The sequence below is a fragment of the Priapulus caudatus genome, unplaced genomic scaffold (assembly GCF_000485595.1).
Source record: "Priapulus caudatus unplaced genomic scaffold, Priapulus_caudatus-5.0.1 Scaffold1266, whole genome shotgun sequence".
NCBI classification, from domain to species: Eukaryota; Metazoa; Priapulida; class Priapulimorpha; order Priapulimorphida; family Priapulidae; genus Priapulus; species Priapulus caudatus.
This window is the reverse complement of record NW_014578327.1, coordinates 3631-25038: the sequence shown is the minus strand read 5'-3', so window position 1 is coordinate 25038 and position 21408 is coordinate 3631. Positions and strand designations below refer to the sequence as shown.

At 43.2% G+C, this 21408-nt stretch overlaps 1 protein-coding gene across 1 annotated transcript in view; it reads right to left on the bottom strand.

Annotated features, from left to right (window-relative positions):
• The window catches only part of LOC106816031, a 77434-nt gene extending 56299 nt beyond the window's left edge, over window positions 1-21135 (bottom strand). Inside the window, exons 1-4 of the mRNA XM_014820578.1 lie at window positions 20154-21135; window positions 7529-7691; window positions 7012-7072; window positions 6084-6144 (exon numbers count right to left, since the gene is read on the bottom strand). Of these exons, the coding sequence (XP_014676064.1) occupies window positions 6084-6144; window positions 7012-7072; window positions 7529-7691; window positions 20154-21135 (1267 nt within the window). The remainder of the gene's footprint in view (window positions 1-6083; window positions 6145-7011; window positions 7073-7528; window positions 7692-20153) is intronic.
• Between the last annotated feature and the right edge of the window lie 273 nt (window positions 21136-21408).

Genomic DNA, 21408 nt, shown 5'->3' with positions numbered 1-21408 from the left:
CATTCGCTACGCTAATCCCCCAGATGAAGAAGGAGAAGAAGATTCCACATTCGCTACGTACGCTATGCCAATCCCCCAGATGAAGAAGGAGAAGAAGATTCCACATTCGCTACGTACGCTATGCCAATCCCCCAGATGATAAAGAAGAAGAGACAGAGAAGAAGAGCGTCGGGAGAGAAGAAGAGCGAAGGAAGAAGAAAATGGAGAGGCAGCCATCTCCGGACCCGACGCTCTCGCACCCGACAAAGCGGCAGCCATGTTGTCATGTCCTCCAAGCTCGACAGCCGCCAGAGCCCGCGCAGAGCAAGGTCGAGGAGCAGAAGAAGAACACTAACACGGCGACGACACCTAGGGTAAGCTACATCGTAATTTCACTGTATACATAGCCACAAATTCTGAAATAATTTATTAACAGTAAAATAGTTCGCGAATTGCCGAGCAGCGCGCGAATTTTTCGTAGTTATAGCTAGCGTGGTATTCGAATTTCATTGTACGGCGTGACGGTGACTCAAAGCGTCGAAAGGAGAGTTGTATGATATAGTATTAAGCCTATGCGATGAGAAAGGCGAGACGCCTAGCCGCTTCTAAAGTATGACCGCGAACGTAGCCAATAGGGTAAGCTGAAATTAGCATCCCTGCCAACAGAGGCATACTACGGTACAAACTCACCATAGTGCGTAATGAAGATATTTAATTAAAGGTGACGAACGAGCTAAAACAGCTCCGCCCGGGAATGGGTACGTCCGATTTCGTCCCGCGTCGACATAGCGAAACCACGAATTCAAATTTTTAATAAACAGAGAATTGGCTATGAATCTGTGTTTACGATATAGCTTAGCCGGTGATATCTGTATTTTATGTTTCGTCGTTGGTTTGTTTATTTTCTTTTGATTAACAGATTTACTAACGTGTTGTATGCGGTAAGAGGTATCCTTGTTTCGCCATCCTTCCCTAGCCTTTCCATGCCGATTCGAGTTGAGTTACCGTTTCAGACTGTCGACCCCTTCCTGTGATACGAAAATGAGCGCTCATTTTCACTAGACAGCTGCAGTAATATCCCCTCAACTCGTTTTAAAACCGGACTTTCCATCCCTTCTCGGACCTCAAGGATTTACCTCACCATCATGACACTGTTTGATGTTGCAGCCTTAAGCCCAACGCACACACCCGAGCAAAACACGTACCGGAACGTGGAGCAAAACATGTTTCTCTCGATGTTCGTGGCTGTCTGCGGATTCCCGAAACAAGAAACATTGCTCAGCTGAGCGTGTTTCGCTGAACAAGCAATGTTTGATTGTTCAGCAAAACAAAATTTCGCGTTTTGCTCGGGTGTGTGCGTTGTGCTTTAGACTTAAGCCTAGCGCACACACCCGAGCAAAACGGGAAATTTTGTTTTCCAGCGTTTCGCGTTCGATCTGCTCGGCGAGCAAGCGCACACACGCCACCCGACACAGCACACAGCTGATAAAAACATTCAGAAACACTGCGTACAGCGCCGCTGTCACATGACATCCAAAATAGCCATCCAATGGACATCCAATGTTGTGTGTCATGTGATATTTTTAAGGATATTGATTGGAGACCGTCTGTGGCGTTTCGCTGTGTAGCAGAACGTTTGGCGCACACACCCGAGCAAAACGTATGCTCAGGCGAAAACACGTTCCGCGAATCAAACATTGCTTGTTCAGCGAAACACGCTCAGCTGAGCAATGTTTTTTGTTTCGGGAATCCGCACACAGCCACGAACATCGAGCGAAACACGTTTTGCGCCACGTTCAGGGTGTTTTGCTCGGGTGTGTGCGCTAGGCTTTATGCTTTAACGTTAATGTTTTTTTTATGTATAACTGTATTTTCGTGGGGACACGAATTATTTCGAGAGGGAAGGAAGGATTGTTGTATCGTAGGGCTGCGGGCTAATTAGGGCTTTGCGACTAATTGTCTAAACTTCTAACCCTAGCAAGTCATTGTTGTTATTGTAATGTATAACCCACCGCGTGCACCCTAACCCCATAGACCCAGACGGTGATTGGCCGGGGTTCGGATTGAAATGTCGCCGGGCGGTTTTCGGTAACATATAAATAGACACCGGACGAAAGATCAGAAAGTTACCTACCCAGAAGACGTACGTGAGTACGGACTTTCCTATCAAGATGTAGCGGACGAAGTCGAGACACGGGGCCTATAGGCTTGGGTGCCTAGGTCGCCGTAGTGTATATTTATTTGTATTGTGTTTTCTAATAAATTAAGTCAGTCTGCAAGAGCAAATTCTGCGACTACATCATCTTTCCTCCTTGCTACAACCTGCTACCATTTGCTAACTCGACGCTGCTACGATGCCGGAGCGGAGATCAACAACTTTACAACTCTACGATTCTACAATGCCGGAGCAGAGAAAACAACAACCTTTCCCAGTACAATAATACTATTGCTAGTAGAGCAATTGCACTTAAGCTAATCTAAACTCACCCTCGATATATTTTCCCGTCTCATAGAACTCTTATACAAGTGCCGCAGAGCGACAGGGCTCATCTGGTGTCTGGTGTTCTGCTGATAAATTCATTTGTGCATAGCAAGACGTCCTATACATACGTTCATTTCTAACCCAAAAAAACAACACTTCAAACTAGTGTAATAAAATTCCGATAGATGGCGGGCCGCTATCAAAGGCATCGTTGCATCGGTCAGCAAAAGCATTGCAGCAATGGCAGCTGTCAGTGTGACGACGAATTGCAAAAAGCAGCAGCGAATAATTACCATATTATTACTATACATAACGTGCGTTCTATGCTGTCAGGTAATAAGGTAAATTAAACCCCTTGCGAGGCACATCTGGCTCGTTAAAAATAGCTCAATGGTTGATACAACCAGAGGCAGAGCAGCTCGTGCAAGATTACAATTTACAGCAATACGATAGCAAATATCTCTAAACTAATTTCAGTACAAGGTAGGCCAGTGATTAGTGGACCGAATAAGCTCAAGAACGTACACACTTGCGAAAGAAAATTAAGTCTGGGAAATCCGCAGCCTCACTCCTGGGTAATTATTTGAGTGCTAGTGACTGTATTCCAACTATTCATAATTATGTACACTACAGAATCTTATATATAAGTCATGTAATTATCTCCTAAGTAAGCGTTGTTCAAGTAAGAGTTATGGTTGAATTTCACTGTAAAATGGTAGCTTTCCACACGCCACAGGTACTCGCAACGCAGTTGAGAGAAACAAATCCATGTTTAACCCCGCGCTCTGAGGGTACAAAGATTATCCGACACTTACTCTTCGCATGCGTCACCCGGAACGTACATTTCATGGTCCATTTGCAATAAAAGCCATAAAAATGCTAGGTCACCGCTGAAACAAAAAAAGTTTTTCAATCGCTCCGTCAGACCATTTCTCAGAAAATGTCTAAAATCTGCCCTGTGCCCGCATTGAACTTTGACCTGTGGACTCGCAATTTCAGCACAGTGATGGCTTTTTCCTACCATGGGCTTATACACGCGACGTATCACGAGCCTAGGTCGAGCCGTTAGATTTGATGCCACAAATTCTGCATTTCCTCCCTATAACTTAAGTTACAGGAATAAAATGCTTCCCCCTTTTTTTACACCTCTTGACCTTTGACCCCCAGCTTCGACATTTCCAACTCGTTTTGACGATCCCCCCCCCCGAGTGGCCAAATATCGGACCGTAACGTCGAGCGTTAAGATTTGATGCCCAACTGTTGACGGCCGGCACGCACGCAGGTCCGGACCGGCACGGACGGGACGGACGGACGCCGATCGATGCGATTCTAACAAGGCTACATCTGAACATGTCAGATGAGCTAAAATATACTAGCAGGACACCGGCGTTGCCAGAAATTGAAGTGGCTCCAGTTGGTGACCACTTGGTTGAAAGAAAAATACCCTAAAAATATCTATCTATATATCTATCTATTGCCTATGTATCTATGTATCTAACTATCTATATGTATCTATCTATCTATGTATCTAACTATCTATATGTATCTATCTATCTATGTATCTAACTATTTTCATGTATCTATCTATCTTCTGTCTATGTAGCCTATTCTATCTATCTATCATCTATCTATCTATGTATCATGTAGCTATCTATCTATCTAATTTATCTACCTATCTGTTGCTGCAGGGGCGCGGTGCAGCAGGAGCCAGTATTTCCACAAATATGGATTAGATATAAGCACGGACAACTATATACTACATAATATATATATATAAGTTAGGCTATAGAGATCAGTGGTTACAAAGAAATATGTACTCCTGATACAAACCATGTAGCTATGCGTGTATAGTGCTGCTATTCCTCCGTTCTGACAAGTAAGCCTATAGAGATACCACTGGCATATATATATAATATATATATATATATACTGACATTAATAATACATATATATACGCGGTAGTACTGTAACATATGATTACTAGATGTTACATAAAATTAGTTAAGACGCGGAGTGCGGCTAGACTCAGGGTTGTTTTAGTGGTAGTCTATGTAGACAGAGCGTCGCGCATCTTGTGCGGCTAGATTGATGTTATCAAGAGCTAATAATACCCAGAGTGTACAACAGAAAAACGGGAAAATAGTGCTATTTCACGACATGATTATTCTACTTTGCCTGCGAGTCTAGAATAATTTTATGGTATTCCATTAAGCAGAATTCTTTGCTCTCTAAAACAAGACCAACCGCTATAATTGTTAATACGATACTCCTAGGCTGAGATATTGGCTCGTAAACTTCCCCTCCCACAGGCCTCACGGCGCCTCGAATCCACATCAGTCAGCACCCTACTCGCCCCTAAGCATTTTGGCTATCGGTTTCCGTCACCGCTTGGAGCGCTGATAATTGATGTCACATGCCCAAATTTGGTACTCTTACTACACCATTATATAGTAACTGAGCTGCGTTGTAGAGACTTAATTTAGAAAACATTGCCGGCTCCATGCACAGGCATTAGCGGTGCTAGGAAAGATAATGGGAGATAAGGCATAGGCGATGCCCCCGAAAGTCACCTATGATAGCCGTTCATTCATAAAGTTATCGCGGAAAAACCGAACTCTCACGAAGCAACCTTAGCGGCGAGAAGGATACTGACTGATGTGGATTCGAGGCGCCGTGAGGCCTGTGGGAGGGGAAGTTTACGAGCCAATATCTCAGCCTAGGAGTATCGTATTGACAAGCGGTTGGTCTTGTTTTAGAGAGCAAAGAATTCTGCTTAATGCAATACCATAAAATTATTCTAGCCTCGCAGGCAAAGTAGAATAATCATGTCGTGAAATAGCACTATTTTCCCGTTTTTCCGTTGTACACTCTAGGTATTATTAGCTCTTGATTGGAGAATGGTAAACGTGTTTTAGGTCGGGCGTTTCTAGCGTCATTGTGAAATGGAGGTAGGACGCGGTATGGGAGAACGGGTGACATGTGCGCTCAGGATGTAGGGGTTTTGGGGGTAATATATAGAAGAGATGAGAGAGACGGGAGAAGCGACAGAGATGTAGGAGTCGAGGAGTCTGGTGGTGGTCGCGGGAGTAAGCACACGCGCTTACGCGCGTGTGAGCGTTTCTTTATATTGTTTCTCTGTGCAAGATGTGACTACACTGTGTGACAGATATTAACGTTTATTCAGTTTAACACACAAGTTTGGATTCCTTCTTTGTTCATACATATCAAACATACTTCAACGTTAGAGTACGTTCGTTCCTTCCTGCCTTTCCTGTCTGATATGAGTCACCACTTTGCGCAATGATGCCAAAAAACCTCCAACTGGTAGGAAACCTTATTCTGAATCGAGTCAGCTAACGGTGATGCAATTGTCGCCTATAAGCAACACAGCTAGCACAACACAGTGCCACCACCACAATAATGACACCAGCACATCATAACACAGTGCCACCAGCACAACACTGACACCAGCACATCATAACATACCCAGCACAACACAGTGCTAGCACAACACTGCCACCAGCACATCATAACATACCCAGTACAACACAGTGCTACCAGCACTACTTTTTTCTGTATCATGATAGGTGCAAAAGCAAATTTGAAACGTATATGTCATTACCTATTGGGTCGATATGTGTCAGATGATCCACAAAGTCTCTCTTTCCCAAGTAACATGTTATCTGTAAGTAAAATGTATAACAATATGTTACATGCTCTTGATCTAACGCGAAGTATATATTTTATACTATGACCTACAAACGATGAGTATAATCATTATCAAATAACAAACCTGTAAGAGATTAAATTTGATGGAAATTGTGGTTGGACCTTCGTTTTATGGTGACATTGTGACAGTACAGTGACAGTATTCCAGAGACATTTTAATCACACAATATCTGTATAATAGTGTAAGCCCAGCATAACACGTACATACATTGCATATACAAGTCCACAATGGGGTAATTAGACAAAAATATTTCCACGACATTGCTAACAGCAGCGTGAGTAATACATGGCAACTATGTATGTCTCAATAACACTGCCAAGTAGGTCTATTTATAAAGTGACCGCAGTTATATTTACTGTTAACTGAAATAGAAACCCTAAGAGACATATATTATAATGTCTGTCAACAAATCTGTTTCACTGACAGTTCCTATTTCAATTACAACAGCCGATGAATCACCGTTGATGAATAAATTTCCAACTGCAGCAGCCGTTGCAAACATCAGCGGAATTACGCCTCCACTTTCAGCAACCTGCGGCAAGACAATTTGCTGCTGATTGCAGCGGAACTGCAGTCACTTGCATGGCCTCCTGCAATTCAGCAGGGATGCGGCGTTTTTGAAGCAGCCACTAGCTGCGCCTTGCTGTAATCTAAACGTCTTAGACTGACTCTAAACGTCCCCGACGTGGCACACAACAAGGTGGATTCACTAACAGTCTAACACGACTTACGGAGACAGTCTACTGTGCTGTGTGTGTGTCTGTGTGCGGTCTGTGTGCGGTCTGTGTGCGGTTATGGAAATATATAGAATGCTAATCACCGTCTTATTAGCATATACAGCTAAATCCTGCTCAGCGCTGAGCCATTTCAGCATGTGATCTCTGCAAACAGCAAACATCTGCTTTACATTTACTGCCTATACACAGATATATAGTAGCATGAGATAAGTTCAAGTCTCGCGCAGTGATGCTTTCGCTGCAGACGCGTAGCACGGGAGTAGCTAGTAGCTAGCTCTACAACCTATAGCCCTTCGCTGTGACAGGCCTGTGGCAGAGCGAAGGGCTATAGATCTATATAGCTAACACAGGAGCAGCTGTTATGTATGTACTAGGCTGCGCTGCACTTGTGCTGCATATTAAGCACCGCGCATGCAGTCTTGCGGCGGGTATATACACCGTAGGGTACCGACGCGGTTGTGCGACTGCAGCTCTACGCGTGGTCGCATCTGAAAGCCCGGGATTTGATAGCTGGAGAGATATGATATCCATCAGGGCCACCATAGTCGTGTGCAACCCATGACCCTTTCTTGGAGATGGGTGTAAATTTCAGTAGGCTACATGAGAGCTGCGCTCGTGCGCTGTGCAAACACAGCAGCACTGTACGGGTACGTTGCAGCTATATGCTCACGCGACAGTAACAGGCTGCATGTGAAGTGAAGGGGCTTCACGCGCAGAGCTAGCAGGTACGCGAACGCTGCGGTCTTGCAGTTGTGCTGCCTGCCTACGAGCAGTTATCGACTGTAATTACATGCTATACGTAAAATTACATTCTATTACACGGCAATCAGGAGGGCGTCTCTAGCAACCGTAGATTTTGAGGCTGGATGTACGTTGTTTTAATGTTATGACAACCCACCCAACACGTATTAGCGACACCCACCATCACTCCAACACAGTTGCAGTTAGGTTGACACTGGTTACGCCAGCCACTGCCGTCACCGCTGCTGTCATTTTTACAGTCTAACAATTCTCGTTAGACTGTAGCTGGGACGATAGCGGTGACTTTATCTAAACTTCTCATTAGATAAATGCGTTTCACAGACTCGCCTACACCGCGCATGGAGAGACGTGCGGGTCAATATTGACGAGCAAGCATGGGCGGTGATGATTGCCGTGGCCGCTACACCGGTTCCTCACAAATAGCAAACAACATCAGCTGCGCGTGACGTAATGCAATTTGGAAATGAGGTTTAAACGCAAGACCTGCGTCGCCAAACGACGACAGCCTACCGTCCTCGGCGGCAGATAATTTTCACTTCTTCCGGCGAAGCTTCAATCGAGCAGCTTAGCTCCTCCGTCAAAGTGCCGAAGTTTAGTCCATTTTAACACATTACCGAAATGATTGCTACGACCCATCTGCTATCCACCACGTTGAAGATCTTAGAAAGTGAGAAGCACAAGGCACCTAACGTCACACGGAATCCGTTTGAAACGCATCAAAATGCACTGGCCGTGTGAGTAGTTTAAAGGTGAAGCCTACGTACTCTAATGATGAACGTATATTCAATTTTAAATTGATTGGCCATTTTTTAAAAGCAAATTAAAAACGCACTGTTGCTGTCTCTTTCGGTGACGAAAAGATATAGTTTTAAGCCAGAATTTGTGTCGACGTCTGCGTGGGTCGACTATACCCCCAGGAAAGCATGCAGTGGTCTTTTATTACTAGTTTAGCAAGGAATAACTGATCAACGTTACACTGTTAAATAAAAAATGTTAAATCCGTTAAATACTATTTGCTACGACTGTCACTAAACTGTCATAGCACAAAGAAAATAGGTTATTTAAACTAGTCTATGGGAAAGTCTGTATTTGTATAGAACTTTATATATATATATATATATATATATATATATATATATATAGAACGTTGTTATTTATGATATGCATACGAAATTAAGGCTTAAAATGTGCTGTGCATGCATGAGAGCATATACTTGCATTGGTACATTAAATTTATAGTAACAAATCATATATATTCATGAAGCAATTACATGTAGCAATAAATAGAAGATACTATAATATGTATCACATCACGTTTAATAATTTATTGTATTTTTAATTTCATATATCCCAACATTGATCGAATGATTTCCCAAAGAATGCAAGCCTACGAATCAAACACTATGCTCGTAACAACGTCGTAGTATAACGATTACTACTGTTACTGCTGCTAATGCCATAAGTATAAGCTTAGCGAGAGATTCGCCTCCGAAACAAGTACACGTAGCTACGTGACGACTATTTTTTATAGACTGGTGCCTATCTCGAAATGTAGACAAAGGTAACATAGTATAGAGCGAAGGTACCGGTCGACAGCATCTCGCGAGAGCGAAAATCACGCACAAAAAAGTTTTGTCGATTTGTGTAAACAATCCTGCCTTCAAATGGAAATCGGTGCACACATATTGGTGACAGTAATGATGTGCGAGTGTTCTACGAAGAGTTAGCCTTACTATATACACTTGGTGTTATGAAAGGAGTACAGGTAGGTATCAGAGCGGTCGAGAAAATGTGTAAAAACGGTTGGGAAAAAATGAGAAATCCTTGCTTTAAAGGGTGCCTACTACAACACCGATACATCAGCTGACACACAATTAAAATGCCTTAATTTATGAAAAGGCATCACTTTTTGTTTAGTCACTGAAATCGATTCCACATTAGTGCTTCAATCAATATCTCAATCCCTTCATGAGAAGACCTTAAGGCTCAGCCACCTCGTTTGCTGCTGCACCAGACATAATCACTCAGGATGTTAGGCTCCCTCCACTAATTCAGCAGCTAGCATTAACACCCAGACACCAGCTGCACCCAACCCACTAAAACAGCTAGATTCTAGAGCGTTGTAGTACGTGATGGTTCATGTGCAATACCGCGTGTGCAGAGACGCCACAGAGAAGGCGTGAGTTCGATTACTATCTGCAAACGGCTGGCTGGGCCTTTGTGATAAATAACTATAAACAAGCAAAGGTTGAAAGGAGTAAAATCAAGAAGCCTTCAATGCAACTTTTTGCGACAAGTTTACCTATGATTCAGTAAGTGCACCTATAGATAACGTTTTCATTTTCTGACACTGCAAGACAATGTAGGCTTATTTTCATTTAAGCCATATATATATATATATATATATATATATATATATATATATATATTCCTAGTATAATTTAAAATACCAATCTAAAACTATTATGACGTTTCGTCCGATTTTTAAATGAGATGATATTTGGAGGTTTCAACCCTATAGCTCAAGTTTAAAATAAAATAATAATCGTTCAGATTTTAAAAAGTAAGGCAAATTAAAAATATATATTGTAAGGGGCACAGAATGTATGCCAGCAAATCTGTTGCAGTACTAGTTCAGGTACAGGGCCACAGAAAAATGTGAAAATGCGAGCTAATTAGTGAACACTGTTACTATATGTGGGTAAATACTATTCGCATACATATGTACACATTTTGATTTTGATTAATGGCATAAGTATAAATGAAATTTTTGCCTGTGTGTGATACCACACATCAGAATCCAAAAGAGGCAAAGGGTGTTTTACGAAGGACGATTCGTTGGTTCTTACAAAAATATTCTGTGTAGAGACAAGCAGTTACCATATTATGATTACCTCTTGCTTTGAGATGTCAGTTTTTTTTCTTAGGCAAGACATTTGTTTTGCCAATTAAATGTGTTATTTCCGGCACGAAGCATTGCTCAGGCAACAAATCTAAGAATGAATTTGTACAGAACGCACTACGCGTCTTTGTTTCTAGTTTTAGTTATATGTACCACTTTTATCGGCAATGCTACGTACTGTTTGCAAAACAAATTTAGTGTTGCCACTAGCTTTAACATGTGTGAAATTTATTGATATAATAGTGCTAAATTTATTTATGCAATTAACCTTATTGCAAAAGTTTACCATATAATATATATCATACAAGTGTCTGAGATAAAAAAAAAATTTAATCAATGCCATTGATAAAAATCACACACGCGAGCACGCACGCACGCACGCACGCACGCACGCACGCACACACACACATACTCCGACGTGTCAAATTATAACTAATTATAACTCCAAAGTATTTCCTCGTGCACGAGGACTCACGTTTCACTTATAACACGCGCCTATATGCGCGACGCACCTATATCAGAAGCACTCGTTAGTTACAACACGTCTCTATCAGACTCACACGTGGGCTTCACTTGTTCAAGCCATCAACCACTCAATGCAGGTCGCCGATCATATTTCAGAGCGATTCCAGTTTACACGCTCGCCAACGGATACGCGGCAGGGACAATCATCTAATGTTCTCCCCGTACTTATAATCAAACTGCTTTCTCGGCGATCATCCAACGCACAATGCGCACAATCGAAATGAATCCCTCCGCGGTAACCACGAGGGGGATGGCACAGTTGGTAGGAATGCGAGCCAGTACACAGGTCATAACAGGTAAGTTAGTCCCCGCCCACCCGTGCAGCCCTTCACCTCCGCCACAGGTACGTGAGACAGACGAATTCGGCTCCGTGATGAGCATGCACGGCGGATCCTGGGAGTTAGAGGAAGCGAAACTTGTAAGTATAGGCACGTTGCCAACGCGTTTCAATACATGACACAGCTGCCAGAAGTATATAGTACAGCAGAGATAGCAAAAATCATCAGGAGGGGAAAACATCACGGATAGAGGCAGCAGAGCACACCGCGGCCCATCTACACATGGTTGTTTACATTTCTTCGACGTACGCGTTAGGGAGCTGTTATGCGTGGCAGTCACTTGAGAACACCACATGCCCACAGCTAACACACAACATTGAGCACTCGGCGAAATATCCGGAAAATTGGGTAATGAATGACCTTGACCTCTGGTCTTTGCAGGCAGACCTGAACTCGCTAGGAGCACAGCCGACAGATACCAATCAAAGATAACTAAGCTAACTTATGGAAACATAGTTAAGTATAGCTGTAGCGGGCTCTACTCACGCAAGGGCTTGTCAAAACAATGAAATATATCTTCACTGAAAACACGAAAATATAATAAATGCGTGAGTAAACATTTGCTTCTGAAGACCTAGCGTTCATCATCAATGCCCGGTGAACACGACACTTCTGCTAGTAGCCGTTAAAACGGCATGTTGCATAGTGCATATGCATAGATGAATCGATATACCTACTGTGAGCTCGTCCATGTTGTAAAACGTCACTATACAACTTATTTGTATTGCTACTTTCACATTTTGATGACTTCTTCATAAAATCTAAACGAAAAAACTTCTCTAACGAATGTAGCACCACAGGACGTTTACACAGTGTTTATATACACATCCGGTACACTGCCAAGCGAACGTTGTGCTGCAGCTGCATTAACAGTTCTTTTCTATGATAACACATGTTACACTTTATTGTTCGATGTTTACTCAGTAGTGTACGAAATTGTGAAATTTGTTTAAATCATATGTAGCCTGTCAGGTTAAAACATGCTGTAGGACTCAATTCGGACATTATGAGTTAGAAGTTTTATCAGAAAGACCATTCAATTATGGTTATTTTGACACCAAGATCTTCTTTCTAGGTCACATGGTTCGGAAGTTATGAGCATTTGAGTAGTTGGAATCGGGCCGATTTTGTAAAACAAAGTTCAGAGTAATTAGGTCATAAAGTTAAAATTTGTTTTCATTTGGCCTTCATTTGGACAAAAATCTGAAAAAATATCTTCCCATTGAGCTAGACACATGAATTTTTGCATGCACGTACCAGACATAATAACCATCCACTATATGAAGTACGAAAATGGTAGCTTACAGTTAAGGTAAGTAATTCAGGTAATTAATTAGGGTAATTAAAACATTAATTATCTGGACTTTTTGGACACGCAAATAAACACATAAAGACACACTTTTGGCCTTTAACATGGATGTAACATCGAACATGGATAACTACTAAAGGTATTTATGACCCAAAAAAAAATCAGCTTTTTACTACTTTTAGGTGAAAAATCACCTATAACTCAGAATGAAAATTGAAGTCTTACGGCATGTTTTGATCTGACAGGCTACATATGTTATATACATTACTTGTGCAATTAGGAAAGAAATATAGTGTTTTCGTTCGAGGAACTATTTGCGCTAGCGTAGGCTCTTCACTCTAAAACAACTTATGTGTATCTATACTCAGAAACTGCGTCGGACGAAGTTTTGAAAATCCCTTTCCTCATCCTTTTCACATTCTCCACCGTTCCCGCCTTTGTCCCTTTTATAGATATACGCAGATTTTAATGGCTTGTTTTTTGTAATTTTTACAATGTAGGCATCTTAGTGCTAGTGTTCGCGTTCCGGTAATTTTGACTTCAGATATGACTGCGAAATGCACTGCGTCGCGAAGAGCATAATAATACCGTTGCATTTGTCACGCACTTTCATCCGCCAGATGTCCCCCCAAGAATCGATCGACCAAAAAACACATTTCAACTCGGGCTAAAACAAACAGAAAGCGTTTTAGAAACGCGCAGCACCAACAGGTTGTCATTGCTCGCGAGCATGTCGCATCGATTTATGTGTCGAGTATCTTCCCGGTATTTTGGCGAAGTCGCACACGACGTGTAATTGCACTGTCGCGCAAACACACGCCGTAATAACGGTCGCTGGTTCCGCGCCACCCCCGCAGAGGCAAGCGCAACGCACGCGCGGACGCCACACTGTTACATCGGTTGTTGGTTGCACGTACACGTCCGTTACGCAGGATTCTGCTGTTACGCACCGTAAACCCCCCCTTCATAGAACGTTATTGGAATAGAAACATAGAACGTTGAACATGAAACGCACCCGCAAATTTCGAAGCTAATAATCGGCACGTACTCGTACGTTAAGCAGGATTCCGCTGTCACGTGCCGCACTTCGCGCCTTGATTTTCTTACAAAAACGCGCTGATGCATTCATTACTCGCGCAAGAAAATTTCGAAGCTAATAATCGCGGCAAACCTCACGTACTTGTCCATTAAGCAGGATTCCGCTGTCACGTGCCGTATTTCGCGCCCTAGTAGTAGTAAGACGCTCCGATGCATTTTGACCGACGACCACCCCTCCAAAAAAATTATCCAGATGAGAGACCGGATACCAGAGAAGCGTCGCCTGAGAGGTGTTGATCCTGCCCGCTAAGCGCGGATCTTGCGCGCAGTTCCGCGGCAAGGCGCACAAGACCGCGCGCGTGTGCAGGTACACGTTCGTGCGTGCGTGCGTGCGTGTGCAGGTACACGTGTGTGCATGTGTGCGTGCGTGCGTACGTGCGTGTGTGTGCAGGTACACGTGCGTGCGTGTGCACGTACACGTGCGTGCATGCGTGCGTGCGTGCGTGTGCACGTACACGTGCGTGCATGAGTGTGTGTGTGCACGTACACGTGCGTGCGTGCGTGCGTGCGTGCGTGCGTGCGTGCGTGCGTGTGCTTGTAATCGAAAATATCACGCATCTGCTTGCTGCCAACCGTTAAACCGCGCATGTGCGCATATGACGTCAATGTTTATAAACATGAACATCTAGCTTATTGCATGAGAATCAGCTGAAGCTGCTCCGTCAATCACGCGAAACGCAAGAGAAATTCAACGACGGCGAAATATACAGCTGTGTTACATACACGCAGCTAGGGCCTGCATAGCTCCCAAATCCCATTGGTTGATACAAATCACGTACCTCAAACTCCTGTTTTATGGTGCATTGTGACCCTAACCCTAACCCTAACCCTATAAACCAAAAAAAAAGATTTGTTGTTATTAAATTGTTGTAAATAAATCATGTAAATATGGATAAACATAGAAAAATACAGGAAACAAGAAAATAATGAAAAAACAGATGGGATTCGATCCAACGACATTTCAGCCGTGTTGTCTCTGCTCTAGGTGTTCAGCTATTGAGGAATTTGGTTTTTGTGTTATGGATGTGCTTTGACAACACTGTGACGTCATTGGGGAGTTTGAGGCACGTGATTTGTATCAACCAATGGGAATTAGGAGAGCCACGTCACCAAGTAAACATCGTGAGTGGCATGCGGTGGGGGTAGTAATTGAGGTAATTAGGGTTATTTAAGTTTTATTATAGTTTTTCGTGCGCTTTTAAATGCCAAAAATTTCCAACGATGCTACGATGACATGCTTACCAGCAAACGCTGTGTCAAGTCAGTCACTGTTGCCCACGAATTCAGATTAGACGAATTCCCAGTGATGTGATATGTAATTCCCTGTTTTGTATTAATTTAAATTGCCAGTATATATACCGCTGCATATATGAACTCAAACCTTCGGTTTGCACAAGGACGGGGCGTCCGGGGGCACCACTAGTCTAGGTAACAATCGAGAAAAAGATGTTTGATATGCATAATAGCTCCTTTCACTACCAGGTATATGCTCACCATAAATATGACCCTGCTTTTCTGATTTCACATCCCAAATATTCTGTATTTCACAAGCCTCTCCTGACTATCAGCAATGGTTAGTAAAAAATTGTAAGCTATTTCGATTAGGTGTGTGATATACGGTACCATAGCTAGACAGTCTTATGTAATGACGTAGATATCGAATTATTTAACCTAGTATAGAATTTAGCGACACGGGTCATTAAACGTAAGCAGATCACGTCATAGGTTATTTTAGTAACAGCCAAGGCAACAAGCGAAGGACACCTGCTCTCGTCACCGTGGCCGCACACGCCAGTCGCATGGCGCACGCGTGTCTTGCGTGTGACACAACAAAAGAAGAGAGAAAGTAATCACCTACACAAGGCGACACTATGACATTTTAGTACCTATAGAAGGACATCACACCTTGATGTCGCATGCCGACTGATAAAGAACAAACAACGAACGCCACCGACAAATGTGTACTATGTGAAATACGAGAACATGAATCGAACTGCCGCTATTCCCAAGGACTTCTAGAAGCTCCAGCTGCCGTTCTCACGCTAGAGAAGGAAGTCTCTCACCTTCAGTTGTCCATAAAATTCTGGAGAAGGACACAGGATTGCACCATCCGCACGCAACAAGGCCTTGACGCGCAGGCCACGCATTCCTCCAGTTGTATAAATACCGAACAGTTTCGACAAGAAGACGTTTTCGACACGGTTTCACGGTGCCTGACAGCTCGATCCCGACGCTGTCAGCACCAGGTTCCGCTGATCTCACCTAGCTGCTGGGGATCACCACGCTACCGTCGCTGCTGGACGTCACTGACTGAGGACCTGCCTGCTGCCTGCGACCTGCAGAACTCCACGCTCGTAAATATGTATTGCATTTATAAACTAGTCACTTGTCTGTATGTGCCTGGTGTATAAGATATGTATTGTATGTATTGTATCGTATTTACTGGTTGGCTTGCGTAGCCATCTATGTACTGTACGTGTTTATTATGTTGATGTTAATTATTAAAGAATAGAGTTACCATAGCAATTCGGTGGTTATAGCATTAATTATACTGTCTGTGGCTTAAGTGCAATTGCACACGTATCTGTTGTACAAACGAACCTGGACACACTATACGATCACACGCGCCTGCATGTTACACGAGCTCACGAGCTTTGTTATACCTATAGCTAAAATAATTTCCGCTATGCCGATTTTAAGCTTATAGAACGCGAAATAGGGTCCTAAGACATTCGGAGGGAGAGAATGCATCCTATACGCCGCGATATAAACGAGTTTGTCGTTACATGCATTCTCCAGTTACTCGGGGTCGCGCTCACTGATGACTACGTACGACTCACAGAGTCGTATGACTGAAGAGTTTTGGCAGCAGATGGTCTACGGCAGTTTCCTAGTCCCGCAAAACAAAAGGTTGCGCGTGGAAATCTGGTAAAATCTGATGTATTTGCTGCAAAATGGAGCGATTGCGACCTAACGTCGACGGCTCTTTCAACTGACAATAATCACGCGCGGTTTTAACCGCGACCGTGGCTTGATTACAACCCGTCCACGCGACGAAAGACATTTGATATTTAGAATAGTGATTTGATATCAATAACCTAGCGTATATGACAAACTACGCGTATATATTCGCCTGCTCGAAACAGTCGAGCTCTGCACGGACTTACAAACGACACTATAATACTCATAATACTCTATTTGATCCCTATTCGTAACATATACTAACAACCCGTAGACGACACTGTACATAGCTAGATAATTGTAGAAGCATCGCATTATCATGTAATGCCAAGAAAAGATTAGATCAGAGCACGTATATCATACGATATATATATGATATACTTGCTCTGGTTAGATGCCTAGAACTCTCTCGCGTAGCGACTAAGAAAACGGCAGCATATAGAGCTCTTGGCAACGCTAAAGATTATTACATAACCGAGTTATTAGAAAAATATAAATTAACGCTTTACACGCATTACTCGCATACCATCGTATACTTGAAGAATAATTATCTAATTGTGGTTTTTTATGACCATGATAAAATTCTTTGCATAACTCTTGAACATTTTTCAGGCGATAGGCGATATCTACCCGTTAATAAAGCTTTATTTAATACTCTGCTAAGCCCAAGACCCATAACATTCAGGATTCCCCGCGAAACGTCACCTTCAAAGCCTTGTAATACGCAGCTAACAACCTTTCCCGGCCACGCGATCAGGTTACCAGCGTCGTATTACCAGAGGTCTTCCGTACCGTACTGTACGTAATGCAGCATCGGTGGCATTACTGCTGTGTGTAGTGTGTGTAGTGTGTAGTGTGTGTAGTACAATCGAGAGTGTAAGTGGGCATATGCGTTTCTCGTTGATATGCGACACTGATTACAGAGGGGCTGTATAGACCCAACACTCCCTCATGTCTGCTTATTGCTCTGCCATGGGAAAGGGGGCGTTTGGCTAACATATTCTGCGTGCAAATTATATATTGCTCAACAACAGCATGACTACGCATACACCACCCACGTGTATGGCAGGCGAGGTGGGACACAAATGGTATTTAGTGACAGTCACAAATTCGAATTATAATGTCTATCATATATTCTATTTAGTGACTATCATATAATCCATTTAGTGACAGTCATTAAATCAACCAATCAGATCAAACTTATTTTTTCTCAGCCAATCATAGGCATGGAATTATTGACAAACACTAAATGATTTAATGATAGACACTAAATACCATTTGTGTCCCACCTCGCCTGCCATACACGTGCAGCTACACTAATGCATCACTATTATATGCAGGGTGCGAAATTAACGGGAGTCCGGAGTCAGATACTCCCTGATTTACTGTCGGACTAACTGATTTGACATATATGCAGGAGTCCTGAAAATTCTGCCATACTAACTAGTTCGTTCCGGATACGAACGGATACGTTCCGGATACGTCCGGAGCACAGCCTCGCGGAATTACCGTAATTTTCAGCTAATGTCAAAGAAAATTTGGCAGACGAGGTGCAACCGCATGAATCTTAAAAATAAGCACATGCGTTATTGTTAATATCTTTAATTTTGAGCCTCAGACTGCGGACCATTGTAATCATTTTGCTGCGGACTCCCTCTTACATGCACCCCCTCCCTGATCAATCACGCATTCAGGCGTAAACAATCACAGAGATGAAATTGTGTTGAGTTTGTGGCTCTTGACGCACGTGCATTGACGTACAAGACCGTTGAAAGCACAGGCACTTGGAACGCCTCAATAAAAATAAATATTCACACAATTTTTCACAATTGCCTGTGTGCAAAATAGGTGAACGTATGTGAAACATATACGGTTAGTACTTAATGTGACATATCGGTGACTAACTGACACCACTAAATTGGTAAAATGTTCCATGCACCTTAAGAAATTCTGAGAAATTACGGCATTTCATTATTTACGAAAAGTAAACAGGCTGGCGAAAGACAGTAGGTACAGTAACGGGTCACGTCGTTGAAGCCCAATTCATGCCCATCAACGAAGAAGGCGGGGCTTATTCTGATTACGGAGATGCGAAAATGCTATGTAGAAGGACGTAGCGCAGTGCGCTAAACAGTGTGTTATTTTCGTATTTGTGGCAAACTCTATCGTAGGAAACCGTTCTAACATAGCAGAATGCCCTAGTTCCTGAGATCGGCGATTTGGTGGTCCAATGGGTCCCTATATTTAAAAATATAAAGGACTGGTGCGGCGCAGGCTGTGATTGGAAGACACAAATGTTACGTTTGATGCTCACGCATATGCAAAACCAACGCAGATATCTTTTTAGATTAACTCGTTTTAATTGATTCTACACCATGCGTGCATACCACGCGGCACACACCCTGTGTTCTCTATGCGACGTCTGGCGGGCATATACCATAACATCTCCTCTCTTTAATAAAAATAACCATTTCCTGCGTGAGTGCTTCATAGGCATGCACTAGAAATATATATATGTAACTCAAAATCCGCAGGGTACTTCAGTGCTTATCATATACATTACAAATTCAACCTCTCTGGTGCCTTAACCGCTCGGCCCGATCTCGTGACATACGTGTTGACACTATGTGAGCTGTTAAGTGTAGCATGTGGTACACTGGCAACACTAACAGGTGTCTCTATCTTGCAACTAGAAACTGATGAACATACCCGCTCAAAATTGAAATTTTCGCCTGTCTGTCTAATCTGTCTCCTGTTCCGTCTATACCGTGCACCCGTCTCAGCTTCGACAACATACGAACGTTATAAAGAAGACGCTAGAAAAAGCTCGAGAATCTGGACAGGATCCCGCGCTAGCATTGCTGTGTATTCGTACTACGCCACTGAGTGCAAGAATACCATCACCAGCCGAGCTGCTATTCAACCGTAAGATACAGTCTAACTTACCTATGGTTAACATGACTGCGAAGGACGAAGAAGTACAGGAAGGAATGAGAGACAAGCAAGATAGATCACAGGCTCGGTATGATGCTCATACAAAACCGTTACCTGAACTACAAGCTGGACAAAGTGCTAGGATACAGCACCCAGTGACAAAGAGATGGGAACCTGCTATAGTTAAAAACGAGTGCACAGAACTACCTAAAGCTTGAGAGGAATCCTAGCAGAGTATGGAATCCCAGAGACAATCATATCTGACAACTGGGCCGCAGTATAGCAGCAGTGAATTTGCGAAATTCGCAGAAGAGTACGGGTTCAAGCATGTAACCAGCAGCCCAAATTATCCCCAGGCGAATGGAAAGGCGGAAAGATATGTTGGTGGAATCACACCTGCTGATGTTATGGTTGATAGCTTCCTCACGATTGGGAATGAGCTATAATAGTCTACCACAATGAGGTAATGCGCCTGATTCCACACGAATAAGTCAGAACCAACCATTTGCCATGGTCTCTGCGCTTCAATGTGTATCATTGGCTCCGGTGCCTGTGATGTCTGGTTTCTTTGACACGCAGCGCACTCCTTGACCATCTTTTCGATGTCAGCATTAATTCCACACCAGAAAACCGTTGCTCTGGCTCTCAGTCGACACTTCTCAACCCCTTGATGTCCTGCGTGTATCTTCTTCATCACATCCTCCTGCATCTTCTTAGGAACGATAACTCTGTCCCCTTTAACAAGAATGCCGTCATAGATGCTAATTTCATCTCGATAGTTCCAATACTCGTGTATTGCCTTTGGACAGTTCTTCCGTAGATCTGGCCAACCTGTCATAACTATCTCCTTGAGAGTTGTAAGGACAGTGTCTTCACTGGTCATCTGCTTGATTTGCTGTAACCGTGTCTGTACTACGTTTACCATCTCATGCACTATAACATCCATGTCAGGGATTGCTCTCCCTGCGATCGGAACTCTCGATAATGCATCAGCAATTGGTATGTTTTTTCCTGGTACATACGTAACCTCGAAATCATACCTCTGCACACGTAATAGCATACGCATTAGTCTTGATGGTGCACTTGACAGGCTCTTGTTTGTAATACTCTGTAATGGCTTGTGATCGGATTCTACCATCACGTGTCTACCATATATGTAGTAGTGAAAACGCTCCAGTCCAAACACTACAGCGAGCATTTCTCGTTCAATGTTAGCATAGTTGCTTTCCGTTTCTGTCAAGCTTTTACTAGCATATGCAACTGGTCGTCCGCCCTGCAGTAGTGTAGCTCCAACTCCCCGTTTGCTGGCATCTGTCTGCACAGTCACCGGCTTCGATGGGTCGAAATATGCTAGCACCTTTGATGAGCTAATGGCCATCTTCAACTGATTGAGTGCTGCCTGGTGTTCATGGCTCCAGATGAAATCCACATCCTTTTTCGTGAGGTCTCTGAGCGGTGCCGTGATCGTGGCTAACTTCGGCGTGTACCTTCCCAGGCAGATTGCGGTGATGGCATATCTGTTATAGCAGCTATCTTGTCAGGGTCTGGCTCTAGACCTTTGTCAGTGAGATAGTTGCCAAAGAACTTAATCCTTTGCTTCTTTATCACACACTTACTTGGATTCAACTTTAGCCCTACTTCCCGTGTTCGC